This window comes from Meriones unguiculatus, chromosome 6, assembly GCF_030254825.1.
Source record: "Meriones unguiculatus strain TT.TT164.6M chromosome 6, Bangor_MerUng_6.1, whole genome shotgun sequence".
Lineage (NCBI taxonomy): Eukaryota > Metazoa > Chordata > Mammalia > Rodentia > Muridae > Meriones > Meriones unguiculatus.
In genome coordinates this window covers 6,036,486-6,057,917 of record NC_083354.1, presented here as the reverse complement: position 1 = coordinate 6,057,917, position 21,432 = coordinate 6,036,486, and the positions used below count along the sequence as shown (strand labels likewise).

General features: G+C 42.1%; 1 protein-coding gene across 7 annotated transcripts in view; it reads right to left on the bottom strand.

Moving 5' to 3' along the window:
* Nucleotides 1–284: 284 nt before the first annotated feature.
* Nucleotides 285–21,432, bottom strand: part of Hmgn3 (high mobility group nucleosomal binding domain 3) — a 37,447-nt gene continuing 16,299 nt past the window's right edge. For 2 of the 7 annotated variants that reach the window (XM_021657171.2, XM_060384686.1), the window contains exons 2-6: nucleotides 11,906–11,956; nucleotides 6,226–6,255; nucleotides 2,555–2,605; nucleotides 1,317–1,430; nucleotides 285–769 (exon numbers count right to left, since the gene is read on the bottom strand). In XM_021657171.2, the coding sequence (XP_021512846.1) occupies nucleotides 731–769; nucleotides 1,317–1,430; nucleotides 2,555–2,605; nucleotides 6,226–6,255; nucleotides 11,906–11,956 (285 nt within the window). In that variant the 3' untranslated portion in view covers nucleotides 285–730. Of the gene's footprint in view, nucleotides 770–857; nucleotides 916–1,012; nucleotides 1,197–1,316; nucleotides 1,431–2,554; nucleotides 2,606–6,225; nucleotides 6,256–11,905; nucleotides 11,957–21,432 lie in introns of all 7 variants that reach the window. The other 5 variants (XM_060384689.1, XM_060384685.1, XM_060384687.1 and 2 more) reach the window with 5 other exon arrangements.

Genomic DNA, 21,432 nt, shown 5'->3' with positions numbered 1-21,432 from the left:
TCTTGTTTCTAAGGACTTTTAAAATGTCAGCATTATATTAAGGTCTATTATATATGACATCCATATCAGCCATACCTGTTACAAAGCGAGGTAGATGAAATTCTTCTAACCTAGCGGCCATACATGTCTTATTAAGATAATAATGTTAATAGTCCAGAAAATTATGAGACAGTGCTGTCTGACTTCTTAGAGATAACGTCATGGTACCGACTGTGGATAGGTTTTTACATTGTCTGCATTAATCAAATGAACCACTTTCTAAATTTAGTAAAGACACAAACAAGTATTTTGCAGACAAGAAAACGTCTTTATTTTAAACCACAAATAGTCAGCAGGTGGCTACAACTATCCATATTTCATTAAAATCACATAAAACTTAGGCACAAAAGCACCACTGATTATTGCTCTAGAAAAATTGCATGAAAAATTCAAATATGCACAGTAAAAACACCACAGTATGCACAGGACTAAAATTTTAAAGCAAAGGCATAAAATGCTGAATCCATTTTACACGCAGCTTCTGATATTAAATTGCTATTTATTTTACTTGAGGATGATGGAAATTTCCAAAAAACATCACCATAAGAGGATAAAATGTCCATCTTCATATATATTTTATGCCAACTAATGGAGTCCTAAAAAATTAGCATTTACAAAATACTTGGTAAAAATAGCTTTTAAAAGTTGTCCCAAGAGGTACGTGAAATCAACCCCAGTTTTCCATGAGAAGTCATTCTCCCTCCTTATCTATAGATTCAGTTCTCTGTGCCTGTGAAGGAAAGAAGAAAAGAAAACCACATATAGTTACCAGTAGAACAAGAACAACCGGAGGAGAGTCCGCCCACCAAGAAACACACTTTTGAGCATTTGGCCTCTTGTTTTCCTTCCAGGTCTACTTCGAGACACACTTCAACTCTGGGTGGAAAACAGACAAGGCAGGAATGCATTATGCCAACACTTCCGCTGTGGCGTTCATTGCTTTCTGCTATTCAAACAACCGCAGAAGCCTTACCTGTGGGCTCCAGGGTGCACACTAAGAAACAGCACGCTACTACCTGAGTCTAGCCACTGCAAACATGCGGAATGTCTACTGTACCCTTAACTCTCACTGTTTCAATCTGCCCCTTTACTGACAGCGTGCTGGGTGGGGGGCTCCTGCAGGCTGAGACATAAACAGTTGAACGAGAGATGTGGATCTGCAATAACATTACAGGCGATAAAGAGAGACATTAGGAGCGAGCTGTCGAGAGCCGAAGGACTGAGCAATTTCTTTTTAAGACACCATTCGGTCAGTGGGAGGTGGCCGTGGAAAGTACCTCTTCCGCCTTAGTGTCACCATTTGCAGATGGTGCAGTACCTTCCTTTCCAGCTTCCTGCTTCTCTTCCTTCTTCCCCTTAGCCCCTCTGCTAATCTTTGTTCCAGGTTCTTTCTAACGGATCAAAGCACAGGGAAACAGAACGTGTTAGATGCAGACCAATGGTATCGAACTTCAAGGAGACCCTGCTGGAACCCACCCAGATGAAGGGACGCCTACCGCGGGTGGCCTTTGTGGAAAGTGGGGACCCAACTTTGCTGTTTCACCTCAACTACACTGTAGCTCCGTAACACTCTTAACAGGCTGCTTGCAGAGCCCACCAGCACTTCTATTCTGTGGGAACATTTGTAACTGGCCCAGGTATCACTCCAGGGACATTTCTAGGACGAGTGGTTTTACTGTGGAGAGAGCAGCCACAGGGCCTGGTATAAGGGGAAAAGCCTAGGGAAAAAAACCTGTCTACCAGGGGCCACAGCTCTTACTGTCGCTCTCCAACGTGAACAGTCATGTGGAGCCACAAATCTTACACAACCAGAAAGGTATATAAAGAAAGGCCCAGATGAAGAAATGCTGCTAATCTTATGACTGTGCCACAGTGCTGCGCTCAGACAGTTAGGGTGCTTTGAGGGGTCCAGTCCAGGACAGTCACTGTGGCTAAATTCATCAGCATCAATGCACTTTGGTTTTCCTCATCTGCTAAACAGGATATCCGTATCTATTTCAGTAGAGCAGGCTGAGCTAAGGGTGACTAAGTGAAGCCCAGAAGGTTTCTCGGGGTATCAGGCTAATGTTCACTACTTGCTAGAGTAAACGATCATACTTTTTATTGTTAGTCACAGGAATGGCCATCTACCAGATGTGATGCCCTCCTCTGACACGTGGTGCTGGAGGCAGTGGTGGCATCCAGGGCCAGGTCTAACTCCACCAGACCCCCATGTGACTGACTGACTGCATGTTCCAAGGCAGCTGCTAGGCCCCTTCTCACACAGGGCTGTTCGGAGCACCTAGCTGTGCTTCCTGAACCTCACTAACCGAATGGAAAACACGCTCCTGCTAACGTGAGCAATGGTGCTGCGTGTTTTTAAGAAAAGCCCACAGTGGTGAGGATGACTTTCTGGTCTGTACATTTTAGCCTGACTCATTAAACAGGATCTCTCCTCAGATGATTTTTAGGCACGGAGTTATAATTCATTCACCGTTTAGAAGGACAAGGGAAGCAAGAGAGGAATGCCTCTTACCTTAGCAGATGTTTTTCTTGGTTTAGGCTCGGGTTTTGGTGGCACAGGTTTCTGCAAAAAAGAATTTAAATCAAACAAATACTGAAACTGATGCCATCAGCACCAAAAAGAAGTCAGACGGGGCTGAAACAATAACCATTCGTTCTGACTGTGGCTCTGTCCATTTCAAACTGGTCCTTTCAGTATTGGGTACTATTTTCATGCAAGTGACGGGCAGATGAGGAGGAAAAGCTGACTCATCAGGCTCTAGTCCAGTAAAGCTCTCCAGGGCAGGTTTAAGTTTTTATTTCTGATATCTCTGTACTTCTGTTTTTCACAACGCCACAGCAAGAGCAGAGACTCCGACCCTTGCCTAAATGGCTTGATGAATTCACTCTTAGTGGCCTGCCCGACAGACTAGAAATTAGAGCATATCACAAGGTCCACCTTCCATCGGTCACCAAGGCTGAGGCCGGTTAAGTTCTTCAGAGCCACAACCAAATACCTCCCCATGACACAGATTTCAGGCTCTGTAGCCGAGCCTCTTCCTGTTTCATCCCCTTCAATGCAATGTAAGATAAAAATCTAACACAAGACTCTGGGCTCATTTGTGTCTGGAGCTTTTTATTAAGAGTATAACTATGGTGACCTGTCTGGCTATTAAAAGTTAACATTTTTCTCTGTGAATATTTTAGGTCAGATATTTCTCTAATAAAGGTTTAAAATGTATACATCTCTCTGAGCACTAAAGGACTGTTTTAAAAATAGAAATCACTGTCCAGGGTGTTCCCTTTGAAGAAAAAAATATGCCTCCCCCCCCAGTATCTGTAAAAGATTTAGAGTTCATATTGAATACAGTCGTTATGTGTACAATTTAATTGGAGACAGTTCCGTTCCAAAGGACCAGCTGTTAGGGAAAAAAAGCTAGATGTGGTGCCTCACCCTGGAAACCCCAGCACTCAGACACTGGGGCAGGAGATGGCTGCCAGTTTGAGGCCAGCCTCAGAGTAGGACAATCTCAAAAAACTAAAAAGGAGGGGCAGTGACATAGTTCAGTGGGTAAAGGTGCTTGCGGCCAAGCCTGATAACCTGAGTTCTATCCCTGGGGCTCACATGATGGAAAGAGAGAACTGACTCCTCCTGCACGTTATCCTCTGACCTCCAACACACAAGTAAATAAATGTAACAACAACATATATATTTTTTTAAAAAGAAAAAGAGGTCCTTCTGAATGAGGATTTAGCATCTTCTCTAGGGTCTTCCTTGTGGTTTAGCTTCTTCAGGAGGACAGATTTCAGTATGTTTATCCTGTATTATGTGGCTAATATCCATTTATCAGTGAGTATATACCATGTGTGTCTTTCTGCTTCTGGGTTACCTCACTCAGGATGATCTTTTCTAGTTCCCACCATTTGCCTGCGAATTTCATGATTTCCTTGTTTTTAATAGTTGAGTAGTATTCCGTTGTGTAAATGTACCACAATTTCTATATCCATTCCTCAGTTGAGGGACATCTTGGTTGTTTCCAGCTTCTGGATATTATGAATAGAGCTGCTATGAACATGGTTGAGCAAATGTCCTTGTGTACTTGAGCATATTTTGGATATATGCCTAGGACATTGGAAGCAGGAGAAGACAGGGAACAGTAAAGGAGCCTACCACTGAAAGACTCTACTGATCAAGGTATCAAAGCAGATGCTGAGACTCATAGTCAAACTTTGGGCGTAGTGCAGGGAATATTATGAAGGAAGGGAGAGACAGAAAGACCTGGAGGGGACAAGAACTCCAAAAGGAAACCAACAGAGCCATAAAAACTGAGCCCTGGAGGCCCTGAAAAGAATGATACCCCAACCAAGGACAATGCATGGAGAGGACCTAAAATCCTGGTTCAGATGTAGCCCATAGACTCAGTCTCCATGTGGGGTCCCTAGTAAGGGCAGCAGGGACTTTCTCTGACATGAACTCAGTGGCAGGCTCTCTGATCACCTCCCCCTGGGGGGGATGCAGCCTTGCCAGGCCACAGAGGAAGACAATGCAACCACACCTGATGAGTCCTGATAGGCTAGGGTCAGATAGAAGGGGAGGAGGACCTCCCCTATCAGTGGACTAGGGGAGGGGCATGGGGGGGGCACAGAGAGGGAGGGTCGGATGTGAGGAGAAGAGGGAGGGGGCCACAGCCAGGAAACAAATTGAATAAATTGTAATAAATGATAATAATAAAAAAGAAAAAAAGGAAAAAGAAGTGATCTTTAAAATAGGTTTTTTGAAAGTGTTGAGTTTATAAAACAGGAAAATTTTTATAAGTGTTGTTACCTTTCTAAAGCTTCAGTCTGCTTCCCAAATACAGAAGTTTTTGTGCTCCTACATCTTCCTAACTTTAGACTTTGTTACTGTAAGTTTTGACAGGTCAGTATCAAAATAGTACTAAGAAACTAACATTGTGTGTATGGGTGTGTGTGTGTGAGAGAGAGAGAGCAAAGTCCATATTAGATGTGTTCCTCAACCAATCCCCATATTTTGAGTCACTGCCTCTCACTGAGCTGGAGTTCACTGTCGGGCTAGACTGGCTGAGCAGCTCGCTTCAGGGATCCTCTTGCCTCTGCTTTCCAGTGCCGAGATGCACAGGTACACACTGGCCTTTTAAGTGGGTGCTGGGAAACCAAAAACCCAGTGAGCATCTCCCCAGCTCTCCAAGGTGGTTCATAGTCTGGAACAACACTGCTGGCTTCAGGCTGTGTTGGCCCCACAGGCCATGATCTTATAGCGCTGGTTGCCGGGGATCAGGAAAACCCTCTTTAAAATTTTGGGTTTCCTCTGACTGTTGAGGGTTATTCCGTTAACTGGCTTGAGATCTGCAACAGACCTTTAGTCTTCCTGGTGACTGATCCTGACACTTTGTGGACTCACAAGTGGTGTTAGCATCCACTTCCTCATATGTTTCGGCAGTGCCTGTGACATTCAGTATGGGGATGGTTCACCACCAGTGAACCTTTCCCTTTTTTTATTTTTATTTTTTAAAGAAGATAGCTCAGACTACAGGAATTTGGTACAAAATCCCCTAGAAATTCAGACAGGTTGGTCTGTTTGTACTGGATAAGCAAACTACAGGGAGGAGCATAAGAGGGAGAGAGCAGCTCATATAGGCCGGCTCTGAGCTGGAGCACGGGCTCAGCCTCGTCCGTCCATCCTAGCGTATTCTAATCCTCTCCCTGGGCATGGCCTGCTGACGGAGGCTCCAGGAGACAAAGTGAAAGCGCCACTCTTTCAAAGATGTCCCAGGGCTGGAATGTGGCTAAAGTGTGTCAGTTAGTCGCTTCAGGAACATTCTGACCCAGGGATAAAGTGCTCAACAGGACGGGCAGAGAGTGCATTCTGGATCCATTTCGACATTTACACCTGTAGAATGCTGAGGCCAGGATTTGCTTACTGTGCTTTGTCTCAGGGATTCAGCAGTTCCAGTCTGCATGGGTTTTATATACTTGAGAACAGACCTGGCCACTGACATGGATAATTTCACTGACATGGATAATCAAGGGAATTTCTTGGCAACGTGGGTCCAATTTGCTGGAAACAGACCCCAAGTACTTTCCAAAAGGAAGAAACTCAAGGAAAACACCAGTTAATCAGCCTTCTGCTTTAGACAAGGGGACACACATTCCTAAGGAGCTCCAACAGGGGTTCCGAGGACTTACCGCTGACAATCGGGCTGACCGTCTTGTGGGCTACAAAAAGAAAAGAAAAAAAAATAATAGGGAAATTTTTTTTTTGGTAATTATGAACATTGAGGCTGGTTTTAAAAATTCACTCTTGATATATTCCACTTCATTGAAAGACTAAAACGTATGACATCCACCCTCCTCCACAGGTTAGCTCAATGAAACACGCCCAGTCCACTGAGCACTCCAGATAAAGTGTCCAGGTTCACCTTTCATCAGCTGGCTTTTCCCAGTTCAGGGCGCTGGGAAAGGAGGGAAGAGAGGAATCCTGGCTCCACTCTAAACCACAAACGCTTCTTTAGTGATGAACTGACATCAGAACATTGAGGTACTTTAAAATGTGGTCTCTCCAAAATGGAACCAAAATCTTTAAGCTAGTAAGAGACTTAAGCAGTTACATAGAAAATCACCGTGGTACTTTCCCATCTCCGCTATGCTGGGAAAACAATGACTGGAAATCTTACACAGGTAAGAAAGGTGTTTGTCTGTCTGTTTGTTTTTGTTGTTGTTTTTCTCAAACCCAGAACAAAATCAACAAAATTTTCTACTAAAACCAGGTTTTACTAATTTGTTAGCTTTAAAAGCTTAGAAAAGTGATTAGATATATGTTAACTAAATTTAGTTTTAGTGTTTTGTTTTGTTTAGAAAATCTTTTTGGGTTTGTGTGAGTTAATAGCTGACGGCACCCTAAAGAAAATACAAACTATCATCACAAGCACCCAACTCACACGCTTGACACGACTACCCAGGAGAACCTACCTCTTCTGGGTGAAGGGATTTAACTTTCTAACACTAAAATTGGTTTCCTGTGCAGGTTTTGCTTCATATTTTCTGTTCATTTTAATCGCTTTTCTGTCTCTGATAGAACCCCAGATACTGCCTAACACATCTAAGAGCATTTGCTGAATAAATGAATTCAAGCTTTTTCCCGACTCACATTGGTTTATGAAGACTCTGACTCATTATGATAGTTTAAATGCTTCAAATATTTTTTCTTTAAGTGGGTCAGCAAAAGTGGTCAGTGGGACCTTGTGTCATGATTGAGAAGAATTGGAGAAATTCTTGAATCGGTGCTGAAGTCAGCCTAGGGCAGTAGGTCAGGTCATACTGGAAGAAATAGTTCCTGACATCACTGTGTCTAAAAACTTTCTTGCTAAAAGTCTCAAGAGGAGCTAAACTCATCTTTCTTTAAACCACAGAAGAAAATGAAGGGCCAGAGCCTCCATGAATAATTTTAACCTCGGGGTCTCAGGGAATGATCAGAGCTGGACTGAAGTCCAGCTAACAGAATGAACACAGAATAGGAGCCATGCAGGTTAAGCTGTTAGCTGGGACACAGTCATCACCCAGAATAGGACGTAACAGTCAGCACACAGCTTGAGGGACAACTTCAGTCAGAAAAGAAAAACACATGAGGGATTCCCCACATGAGGCACCAAAGTGCCTGCTAGGATCCTCTTGGGTGCAATTGAGACTTCACACCCACAAACCCCTTGAAGACAGGACCCAAAGCCTGCGATGCCTTTCTCAGGATGGCCAGCCACACTGAGTATTGCTGAAGAAAAGACAACATTCCCACTTAAGCTGTGCAAAGCATGTGTGTCCCAGGCTTCTTCAACACGGTTTCTGAATTTAGAAGAACAGAAGGGCATCCCCTCGTTACTATAGAGCTCAGCTCTGAAGTTTCTGTGCAGCCTCAAAACATACTTCCCCCATCTAACAAGTACAGCAGGCCAAACAACCCCATCCATGGGACAGAGTGGCAGCCTCCCGGCTGAAGAGGAACAAACAAACCAGACCCAAATCAAATCCCTTCCTGCTTGGCTGTCAATCTACAAGCATTCTGCTGGCTTCACTTCACCAGTCACTTCAGTCTCCTACCCCAGAGGGCCATCTTTAAGTACCTCAGTATTGCCAGTGCCTAGCAGGGATCCTTAGTAAGTGCTGAGGCAAATGAAAGAAGCAAGCTCCAGAAAACCATAGATTCATTTACGGAAAGGAGCCAACTTCCTTAGCCATTATGCGTTAACTGTCCATTACCCAACCAGTTGCTGTTGGCAAAATCTTATTAAAGAGAGGTTTAAAAAAACAAACCCAAACCAAACCAAAACAAACCAAACCAAACCAAAACAAAACAACAAAATACCAAACAAACCATGAGAAGGATTTCCCAACTGCACAACCTTTCCTCTCCATGCCAACACCTGAACACTCGGAAGAGGCTTTGCCCAGGGACGACGCACTCTTCAGAGCGCTGCTCTACAAAGCTGGCCCACACTTAGTTTAGGTTCTGAATAAGGTTCCAAAAGAAAAGCTTGGGAAATTGAAACCACACAGTCTCTATGGGCTATCTAACCCAGCCAGACTCTAAAAAGTAGATGTTTTACCATAAAATCATTTTATGACTTCCTACCTAAAATTTACCAGCTCTTCTGTGTCATAAAAAAAAAAAAAAAAAAAAGACTTTTTAAAACTTCCTTTCCAGTAATCACCATGGGGGTTTTTCTTTTTTTTTTTTTTCACTGCAGTGAAGGCTGAGACTAACCTTTCACTCAGTCAGCAGTATCGCTTACATGCAAGTGTGGATGCCTTCCTGGAAAGTTCCATCAGCTTCCAGGGCCTTAACATCTATAAATGACTGGACTAAATTTATTGGCTATGAAACAGACTAGGCTGCTATTTATTTCCCTTTAAAACATTTAAAGCATTTGAAATATTCATTCGAGGCTCAGCCTCACCTGGTAAAACTGGGCAGGGGGCCTGTCAAGGAATTTCTCTTAATTTGTTGATTAAGTAAGGAATCCTGGGGAAGTTGGTTGAAGGAATGACTTTCAGGTAGGGACTGAAGGGTTTTAGGACGCCAGGTCACTATACCTTATGTCACTGGAGACATGAGAGCTACCCAGGAAGCGTTATTGATTGACTGAATGCCCCCATCTGAAAGATCCGGGTCTATTTCAACATCCTGCAAACGCAGCACACACATCTACTCTCACCAAGTTCAAAAGGAGAGGGAGATCCAAGTAGAACCACTGGCCTCTGCCGATGATTGCCTCAAACTTATTTTCACAAGCCGGCCCTTTGCTTCTGAGCTCCAGCATGCTCTTTTAAAGCAAACCTTAAAAGTCAAGTTGCTTTTGATTCTCAAAAACAAAACAAGCGAGAAGTTCAGGAGCAGCCTCCTTTTCAAAACTGGGAGTCAGAGAAAGACAGAAGGACGGCCTTGGCTGGGCAATGGAGAAGATCAAAGCAGGAACTGGGTCGCTCAACTGAAGCACCGCACAAAGGCTGGGTGGCAGAGGAGGACTGGGGGTCAGGGGCCTCAGGTGTCTTTCCTGGTTCTGCTAATTACAAGTTGGGACATTTGGAGAAAATTGTATTATTTCTCTAAGAACCCTTCTCCTTGAACTAAAATAGAGATCATTGCTTCCGCCCATCTTCTATCAAAACCAGTACCGCTCTGACAGAACCTTAGCCACGCTCTCTGCTTTTTTTTTTTAAATAGCAAATGTCCTATTATGTTACTTTACTCTCTCTTCCTCACTAAAGTGAGGCTTTAGGAAAGCAAAGTTTCTCTGGTTTTGGCCGTGGGACTCACAGGGCCTGGGCCAGTGCTGGGAGCATTTATAGGTACTCATACATTTTTGATAAGGAATGCTTCTTGAGAAAGGGTGCAGCACAGTGGTAAGGCTGAGCATGGATGTTCACACAGGATGCTGGGTCCCATCTTTCCCACAGCAAGGAGGGAAAGAGAGAAAGGGATGCTTCTTAGGGTTATTGAACGGATCAGATACAAGAATGGAAATGGAGGGCTTTGTAAGTAGCAGAGGGTAATGATCATGGTGTTCAGGTTTTTTTTTTTTGTTTGTTTGTTTGTTTTACTGTCCAGGTCTCCTAAAGGTCAGGGCTCCAAATACCACAGCCATGGTGGGAAATCTTCAAAAGAAGAGCCCCCTTTGTAACTGGTGTCTGCTCATACTGATTGACATACAGAATGGCATAACTGGAAAATTCAGTTTGAACTGAATTTCAATTCACGGGGGAGGAAAAAAAAAGATCAATCAGTGTTCTTCTGGCAGTTCTGAGCACTGGTCAACACTCGAGCTAACTGCTGACCTTTTACTTTCAAATGACTGTGCTAATGTCCTGAAGACATGGGATGAGTTTTAATCTGGCCTTGGCTTGAGTGACGGGTTAAAAAAAAAAGAAAAACATTGTCTACAAAATACTTTTGTTAGGACTAACATAAAAGCATGTAATGTAAAATGGAAAGCAACAAACCAGGAAAACACAGTGCATGAAAATCCTTGGGCTAACTAACATAGGTAAATTACATACACAAAACTCGTGTTTATGTTTTATGTGTGCCCAGCCAGCAGGATTTGCTTCTGGCATAGAAGGTCTAGGAAGGCTTTCTGCAGTCATGTGTCTCCTCTGAACAATGGCTTTAAGGCTTTCTGGTTGATCAAGGGAAATGTCAACCCTCTGAGAGAAATCCAAGTGCCGTGTGTGTGTGTGTGTGTGTGTGTGTGTGTGTGTAGTACCTAAATCCAAAAACATTGAGGTTACACTTCACCAGCTGTTCTAAAATTATGTTCTGTCATTTTCTGTGTTGATTTTTTTTTTTTTTTTGGTTAGCTGTAGCATGTGTGTGGTGACTTGACTGCAGAGTTCTGATTTCATGATTATCTCCAACAGTTCATTGTTGGTGCATGGATGACAAGGGCAGGTGGTTTTGTTTTCACATTACGTCTTTACAGCTTCTGTTAAAGATTTTTCCTTGGCAGAATGAATTTCCGCACACAAAGCTTCTGCAGGGGTTTGGGTATCATGACAAATTCCTCTGAATTATTAACCATGATATGAATCACCCCATCAAAGGATCTGTAACTGGATATTGTTTTTGCTCTCTTGTGACCCCTTTTAGTTTATAAGTTCAAGTATAAGAGCTGAAGTTTCCCACACACTGAAAAGCTCTATGCAAAAGGAAATAGCTGTCATCATGCATACATCTCACTTCTGACTTTTTAAGACATCTTCTTTAGTGTCTCCATCAAGGGTCAGACACAAGCATGCATGTCTTCCAAATTCTTAACTCTTCCAGGTGTCTGTTTTGTTTTGTTTTGTTTTTAATACAAAGCATCTTTGAGTCACAGACTAATTATCTGAATAACTTAAGAATTTTCCTAATTAAAAAAAAAGCTCTAGTATTTTTGATGTATTATGAAACTTTCCATGGTTTTGTCTTTAGAGATGAAGCCTCCTAGGTAAATACTCAGAATCAAAAAAGGAATTCATAATTCACTCATTGGAGCAGAAAATTTATGAAATCAACAACCTTTCATTTTCTTGTTATGAAAAGCGGGCTCTGTTCTCCTTGATGAATTTACCTATTATCTTGTTCTCTGCCCAGAAGGAATTCTCAATACCCACTTTGACAGACAGCAGGACCAACAGGCAGAAACACAAACAATGTTGGAAAATAGCTCATCAACGTACCCAACGAAACATGCCTAGGCCAAGTGTAACTACACCAGACTCTTACCTCTGGCTTTTAGCCTCAGTGGACTCATTTGCCATGGCATTCCCCCACAAGCAGAAAACAAGAAACATTTTAATGCTAAAACTTGCGAAGGGATGTCAAAGGCAGGCTTACCTCCTGGTTAGTTAGTTTGGTTCCATCTTTGCCCTCTGTATTCTCCAGAGACTAGAAAGAAAACATTTCAGTAAATTGCATTTAAATTTGAAATCACATAGAAATTATTAAAAAATGCAGAGATAATATGACTCCTAGGACCAGATAAAATGCCATATTGTTTTCAGGGTAAATTAAGTTTATTAAGTATGTATTTTAAGGCCATGCACAGTGCGTGTGTATGTGTGTTTGCATGTGTACTCCCCTTTGTGTACATACATGACAGCCAGAGGTCAACAGTGGGTGTCGTCCTCTATTGATTTCCACATTTGCTGTGAGACAGTGTCCCTCAGTGAACTCAGAACAAGTTGGCTTTGTGAGACTGGTTACCTAATAAGCTTCTGGGGTTGCCTATTTCTGGACCCAAGCTGGGATTACAAACACACGCAGCAGTGTCTGGCTTTTATGTAGGTGCTGGCGATCCACACACAAGTCTTCATATTGTTATAATAAGCACTACATCCGCTTACCTATCTCCCTAGCCCCAAGGTGTATATTTTACACACACACAGACACACAGACACACACACACACTTTAGTTGTGTAACTGTCCTACTTTTAAAATTGTAGGTATGTGAACATTCATGCTGGTACCTAAGGTGGCCCCTGAAGGAAGTTGTGAAGCCACCCATGAGTGCAGACAGGAGTGCCAGGAATTACATTCTGGTCCTCCGGAAGAAGAGCAAGTGCTTGCAACTGTTGAGCCATCCCTCTGCCTCCTAGCTTCCTTCTAAAGCAGACATGGGAAAAGGACTGCTATGCCACCCTCTTTGCAATGTACATGCACTTTAAGCACCTTTCATTTGTGAGAGTCCAGGACTCATTAGTCAGTGGTGGGGAGTATAACCTGGAATCTACCATCTTGTTTACATCCTTATTCAAGTTCAGAAAGGAGGAAAGTAGGATGAAGGTACCATGAAGGGAAAGATGGGAAAAATGAGGGGTAGAAATTTACTGGGATGGACAGATAGCAATACAGAGGGAAAGAGGGTGGAGGAATAAGTAACACTAAGAATGTTTTAAAAAGCAACAGGGAAACATATTATTTTATGTTTACTTAAACATACAGGTATTATATACATGTATGTACACACACACACATGACATTATTTGAAAGCAATAATACTCTCATCACATGCTATTGAAGAAAAGTCCCAGTTCCAGGTATGGGGAAAACTCCCCTTTGAGTTATTAGTCAAGAGAGGCCAAGAGACTCCCAAAACAGTAGAGCCTATTGCCAGTGCCCTTGATTGTGTTCCAGGACTTGAAGGTAAGATCTGCTGAACGCATCACATATTTCAGGCATAGGCCTGGAAGGATTCCTTCTGGAACAGACCTGGAACCTTCTCCCTGAGAACTAGCTCCTATAGGACATAATGGTATTAGGCAAGCTGTCAAGGGTGAAAAACAATCATGGTCCTACGCATCTATGACACCTAGGACCTACAACAATGACCAGCATGACAAGATATCAAAAAAGGTGCAATAGTGGCACTCATACATATCTTAGTAGCAACCAACAGCTGCCCAATTGGACTTGAGCCCTATTTAACAGAAAGAAAATCATGCCTGGTACTAAGAACCTATGGTTAGCAAGGTTATGAATCATACAGGAGAAGATACTGCCACTTTTATAAATAGTTATCATTTCTAACTATATTCTAAATACTTATCTTTTTACCCAGAAAAGTGTAGTTCTCAACCCTTATCAAAGCAACTGGCTTCTGAAGCAGATGGAGCCCTTTTTAGCCACAACTGGTCAAAATGCAGAGATTAACTGACTGGGTAGACGCGTCAACCCAGCTGATACATCTACAACCTCTATACCCAAACCTGTGGAAGAGAAGGCAAGAAGACTGTAAAAGCCTGAAGACCAAGATGTCTGTTACACAACAGTTGCTCTGTATATGACAAGGAAGCTGCACCTGTGGAATATCAACAACACAGTTGCCTACAGAAGATGACAACACTAGTCAGCATGCCAACGTGGATGGAAGAGACCACATAAGCCCTCCCCATCCTCTGGTAAAGAGCTATACGTAATTAATGGCTGCTAAAAGACAGGAGATTCATTCATTCATCCCCAGGGTTAAACACCTTGGTAGGTTTTTAAATACCTAAACACATTACACACTCGAGCAATACTAAATGAAATCGGCAGGTTGTATTTATATACATAGGCATTTTATATATGCATAAAATATATACACATATAATATATATGTGGATATATATGTAAAATAATGAGACCATAAATTTGAGAGGGAATGGGGAAGACACAGGAGAAGTTGGAGGGGGCAAGGAAGGGACAGAAATTATGTAAATATAGTACTTGTGTATGAAGTTCTCAAAGAAAATAATAACAAAAAGGAGTCAGGATGCTCAGCAAAGCCCCAGTCAGTCACAGAAGATAATCTCATCCTATATTTGCTGTGCTTTTGGTCTCTAGACTACACCTTGACACGTTCTGGTAACTTTATCTGTTATTTTTCCATCATCAGGTCCAGCAGCTTTACGGCACTCCTAGCCTCAGCATGATGAGCAGATGCCCTGGTGTTCCCAATTAATTTGTTTTGAGATTTTAATCCACTGGACACTCCCATGACAGTTCAAACCTGGGCATCCACATCAGCGCCTCACAACTTCCTTTAATTCCACTTCCAGGATCTGAAAGTCCTTCCTGACCTCCCTGGGCATCTTCAGAAAGTTACACAGAGACGTGCACACAGGGAGACATAAACAAAATAACGCAGATCTTAAAGACAAAAATGCTAATTGGAAAACCGGACAAACTTAACATACTGCACAACTATGTAAAGCTAGGAGGTAAAGACTATGGCACAAATCAGTGGCCAAGATGACTTAGGAAATACACGACCATTAGGAAATACACATATGGGGTTGGTGAGATGGAGCAGTGGGCGAAGAATACTCATAACACAACCCTGACAGTCGGAGTAAGATTCCCTGAACCTACAGTGAAGAGAGAACCACGTCCTGAGAGCCATTCCCTCATCTCTACACAAACACCACGGCACACACGCATGCACATACATACACACACATACACGCAAGTAATACATAAAATAAAAACTAAAGAAAAACCCACAGAAAGAGCAAACTGGCATTTATCACCATGTTTGGCTTAGCGCGCGTGCACACACACACACACACACACACACACACACACACACACAAACCCTGCTATATTCATGCCTCATCTGATAATGAGAACAAAATTAATGAGCTCATACAGCCCCCTGCTTAGTGGGTGTTGTCACACTGTAAATCAACATAAGCTTCTCACAGAAAAACCTGGAAAAAGCTCAGAGAACTAACAAGGTGATGACCCAGTAATTCTTTAAAAAAATTGTTGTATTTTTATTATACCTGAAATGGCACAGTTGGAAATAATATGCATGCTCAATAAATATCTGGGAGCTAGTGGGACTCTGTAAATGGAGCGAGGGAGATGACGTGGTGCCTCAGAGCACTGGCTGCTCTTCCAAAGGACCCAAGTTCAGTTCCTAGCATCCGTGCTGTGTAGCTTGGAATCACCTGCAACTCCAGATCCAGGAGATCCAATGTCTTCTTTCGGCCTCCACGGGCACACGGACACATGTACATAAATACACACTCAAGACATACAAATAAATAATAAAATAAATCTCGAAAATAAACTATACAATTATTGATATGGTGGGATTAAAACAGGCATAAAATAAAATAATAAAGACCTACATGAAATAATAATAACTTAAAAAAACTTAGATAACAAAATAATAAGTAAAATGTAGAGAATGCATAGTAGTCTTTGGGAAAAGCAAAACATACCAAGGCAAAGACCACAGAGAACCCTCTCTGTCCCTTGGCCTATCTGTTACATATGGCTTACCAGCCCCCATTTTTCAGAAGCTTCCTTGCCTACAAGGCTCTAGCCTGTTTCCCACAATTGACCAATTGTTCTCTCCTCCACACAGAACCTCCCCTGTCTGGAAGGGAAACATAACTTTCTCTTTTCTGTTCTCCACTCTTGTACAAAAATGGCAGCTTCACAGCCCGTGTGCTGTGTCTGTCAGCTGAGTTCCAGATAGCAACTCTCTGAGCACACAGTGACTGTTTTTACAGGGGCCCCTGGTTTTCATAACATCCTGTGTCACAAACTCAATCTTCTGCCCATCCAGATTTTCTGTCAGGCCACTCAGTAGCTATCAGTCAGGGAGGCTCTCTACTTGTAACTGCGGAATAGGTAAGAAAGCGTTGTGCTGCTATTATAGATATGTATATTATATATAAGCATATCCTGGTTAGCTTTCAAACTTGCCACAGGTAAGAGGGGTTTGAAAAGAGGGTACCTCTATTGAGAAAATACCCACCCAAGACTGTTCTATGGGCAAGCCTGTGGAGTATTTTCATAGTTGATGTGATTGACGATTGATGTGGGCAGGGTCAACCTAGGACGCGTCATTTTGAGTTGTATAAGAAAGCAGGCTGAGCAGCTTTGTGGAAGAAACCGGTAAGCAGCATCTTCTATGGATTCTGCCTTCAGTTCCTGTCCCCACGTTCCCGCCCTAGCCCTGACTTCTCCGAGTGACGACTGATCTGAGAGCTGCAAGGTGAAATAAACCCTTTCCTCCCCAAGTTACTTTGGGTCCTAGTGTTAATTACAACAACAGAAACCCTAAGAATACATATATAATATATTACATATAATACAATATTATATTAAGAATATGTATCATAATACATATTATAATAAGAATATGTATAATATGTATTATTTATAAACTCAATGTTAGTACTATGTTCAGTGTTACATGCCACGGATTAGTAGCAGGCAGTATTACCTAGAAATCAGTCTTTAAATATGGTTCTAATGATGTTTCTATTATACGCAACAAAAGACACTGTATTAAAAGCGCATGAAGAATGCAAACGCTACTGTTTTCCCCTAAGTAAGCTGTATGACTATAGATGTGACAGACTGCAACTCCAGACAAGGCTGGCTGCTTTGGCAGCCTCTCCACAGGGGTTTCTATTATCGAGTTCAGACATATTTCCAGTTAGGAACATCCGATGTTTTTTTCTGGGGTCACTGTGCTTCAGTGGCCTGAATACAGGCTGTGTCCTAAGTCTGTCAGAGGCTCAAGCTCCATATCCATGAATGATTTAACGATGATATTTAACTTAAAGGTTCATCATGACTAAGGCAGAGGTTGGAGAAAGGGGCTCGTGAACTCGACTACTATGCTATACAGTACAAGGCACAGGTGATCTTAAAGGTGAATAACAAAATGTGAAGTTATGTTCGATGGAGCCTTAAAGTCCTACACATTTCCTTACATCCATATTCTCTGCAACTGGTCATCATTCTGTTATTCACAATGACCAGGTGTACTGTTTCGGGAAGACTGTCATTGCTGGATGTCTTACCACTGTGACTTGGCTGTGAGACTGGATCAAGAGGAACAGGGTGTACTGTGAAGGAATTGATGCGGACTGCACTAAAAGATTATGTGAAATAAGAAGGAAGAAAGGAGGAGACGGAGGATTGGAGGCTTGCTCAGGTGATTGCCAGTGGGCTGAGGTGCAGGGTGAGGAGTGTTTTATGGGCTGCAGGGAATGCCTAAACAGACAGGTTCTTGCTTCACTAGCTGGTGTGCTCTGGGCTTATATGAATCTGCCAAGAACACCCAAGAGCATGAGAAGCATGGGCAAACAAAGGTCTCATGCATATCCAGGAGCCTCCTTCAGCTCCCAGCTGCCCCAGGACGATCAAGGAAGGTAGAAGATGTGCAGGATGCAGGATGGCTAAGAGGTGGGCACAACAGAGGGTCTGACAGGTCAGAGCACCATTGAGAGTTGATCTCATGTTAAGTCAGAGGTGGTGGTGGGGGGAAGGTCACTGAATTCTCAATGACTCAATCACGACACAGACTCAGCCAGAAAGAATGGAAGGATTATTTTAAGTGAGCACAGCTTGTCTAAAGCAATCTTAAAAGAAGAGCAGGTACCTCTGGTCAGAGATAAGGCAGACACTTTCCTGTATGACTGGAGCATCGCCCTCTACAAGATGAGCTGAGTAGGACTCTGATAGGCACCCACATGTGCTTGAGAGATGTGTTAATCCCAGACTCAGGTTTAAACATTTGTCTCATGTCCTAAGAAGTTCTGAGGGATCTAAAGAGCAGATGTCACAGGAGGCTCTACTGTCTTACAGTGGGAGGGCTGACTTCTTAACTGAAGACTGGCTTCCTCAATAGCTGATGTGCTATGCCAAGACAAATCACTGTGCCCCTTTGCTGCTACTGTTAGAGCCCAGGGTTACTTTTCTAGGACAGCAATGCTGTGCTATATGGCCACGCATCAGAGCTGAAACATCTTTTTTCCCAACACTGCATGCTAAGGCCAGCACAGACTTTTACCCTCTTCTTCTGCAAAGGGTGTTAGGTTCTTGTGTGTTTTAGTAACTGCTTGTAAACACACCACCTCTATGCTTTCACCCCAGGCTAGCCCTGGGCTCTATGTCCAGGAATCTCTATCGATTTTTCAAGAAGGAAAACAAATGGGGCAGAGATGGGGGAGGAACGCTTGCTTGCTCAGGCCCACTTACAGGTTTAGAAATAATAAAATTAGCAATTTAGATGTAATTAACACTTACATAGACTTGCATACCACCCAGTCCAAAAAAGACAACAACAACAACAACAACAACAACAACAACAAAAAACTCAAGAATACACAAAGCATGAAAACAAAAGATTAAAAAAAATATACACATGGGCTACAAACAATTCCGTGTCCCTGAAAAGGTTTGATCTCCAGCACTAACAATGAGGGAACAAACAAATAGGCACAAACGTCGCTGTAACTAAGTAAAAACTAGAGCCATGCCACATCAGGAGGATACTAAGATACACATCACGATAAAACAATATGTAGCAGTGAAAACAAACTGTGGTGTTAGGTACGTCATCATGCATAAATCTCAGGACAGTGCTGATCTAGAAAAAGGGATCAAGTAATCCCAGCTAAGGTTGAAAACTACACGTAAGTGCTTAACCTGTAAGAGCAGCAAAGAAAAAAACAAACAAACAAAAAAAACCCCACAAACAGGTTACTTAAAACAGGTTACTTTTAGGAATGGGGGGGAGGGAAGAAAACAAATTCACTGGCAAATGTACTTCTTAAGATAGCTGGTGACAATATTGACTTACTATTCTTATTTAAATCATACATGTAGACGGATAGGCGGATAGGCACTGTCTATGAAATATTCTATATTAAGCTGTCTTTGATTTATAAAACTGTAAGAAGTTCTGAACCAAATAGGTAAGAAGGAAAAGCAAATCTTAGGTTTGTTTTTTTTAATTACAAATTTTGAAAAAAAAATACAGTTTACAGATTCTGAAATTAAAACAAAAAGTCAAAGCATAAACTTAAGAGGGTCAACAAGAAAAAATGACTGATTGCCACTGAGCAATCATCATAGAACGCAACAAAGAACAATAAAGAGATGGAAAGTGTGTGTGTGTGTGTGTGTGTGTGAGAGAGAGAGAGAGAGAGAGAGAGAGAGAGAGAGAGAGAAAGATAAAGAGGGAGGGAGGGAGGAAGAGACAAGTGGCTACTTGAGAAACTTCAAACCTCTGAAGAGACCGCTCAGAAGCAGAAAAGAGTGGTACCAGTAACACAGAAACGGCACAATGGCTGCACACAAGGCCAACTATAACAAAAGCACAGGGAAGCAAGAAAAACTGGAGAAAAACTTAAAAGTTAAAAGGCAGGCTACCTGCAGAGAATTACTTACTCCTCCCCAGTAATTATAAATATCAGTCAGTATTGTCCACAGTCTAGGCCAAGTGTCAACCTAGAATTCCATACCTCGCTGCCATTCCAGAATTGGTTCAGATTATAAACAAAGAGTTCACCAACAACAAAGCCTTTCTTTCAACATGGCTCTGTCTCTGAAGGGTCAAATTCAGAAACAGCAAACATGAGACTACATGGAAGGCAGGTTGGTAAGAAAAAAAAAAAAGAAAAGAAATATCCTGGTAAATGTAATTATTACATGCATATAATACTACCCATTATTTGTTTTGTTTTAAAAATCTGTTTTTAAAAGAAATCTGGGAACAGTGCCAACCTATATCGTGCTACATACAGCATACGTAATTTTAGATTTCCTGGGAGCCATATTAACAAAGCAAAAAGAAACAGGTAGGACTATGTGTGATGTTTTCGTCAACTGAATGTATAAAAGTGTGCCATTTTTCTATGTCGTCAATATAAAAATTATTAATATGGTACTGCACATTTTTTATTAAACGCTTTAAGTCTGCTGTGTATTTTTCAATGAATAGAGCACCTCTACCAAACACTAAATTTTCATTGTAAATACCTGATGTGTATTTAGAACTCAAATTATACTTTTACCCAGACAGATTATTCCAAAAATATTTGAAATTTGTCCAATAATGGGATCTTTTCAGTTTTGAAATGTAAGTTGATTACATTTAACCAAAACTAGAAATTTGGGTCCTTTTCCCTTTTTACAGGCTCAGTAACCTCCTTCAGCCAGTAGCTACCACACAGGGCAAAGGGAGTGGGGGTGGGGAAGAGTTGGAGGGTATGCCTCTGGGCAGGAGGTGGGAATGGGAAGAAGGGTAAGAATTATATCAGCTAGGAGCCTGGGTTGGATTTGGAAGGTAACAGACACCAAAAGATTTGCGACCCTCTTATAACAAGATGTCATGATGATGATTTCAAAATTTCAGTCTATGCACATCCAAATCAGGAAGGTGAATAAGGCAAATCTGACTGGCAAGGGAGAAAAGAAAGAAAGAAAAAAAATCACAAATCACACAGTAAACAGAAAACATACATTGCGCCGTTAGAGAAAGTCCAACGTATCAGTAACCACGAAGCATCTGAGCAAAGCAGACCCACTTTGAAAATTTTACATGTCTAGATTAATACGAGGAAGGTAGGTAGGCATGAACTGTCAAAGCATAACACACGTACAGGGAGAAGGCGGCCCGAAGTCATGGTAGTGGCTACCTCCAGGGAGGTCCACAGAGCCAAGGGGGACAAAGGGATTTTTCGAAGGAAGATTTCTCTGCATGTGCTCACTTTTAAAGGACGTGGATCTGAAGCAAAGAGACAAGCTATCCTAATTTGTGAAACCTGGGAAGCAGATAAATAATTATGTTCTGTCACTTCCTGGGTTCCTGACTTAAAATGTTTCTAAAGGAAAAAATGCTACTCATATTGGGAAGAAAAATTAAAAACAAATTTGCTGCAGTAAGCCCCATTTAACAATGCTATGCCTCTTCCCTGACAGCTTCCCGGACGACAGCTCGCATTTTCAGCATTTCTTCCATGTGTTATCAGTCTGCTTCATTGACTGCCTGCTTTTCTGTTCAACATGTATCATTACTACACTTGTGGGAAAAGGGAGGACCTGGACTTAGAATTCCTCCCTAGCTAGG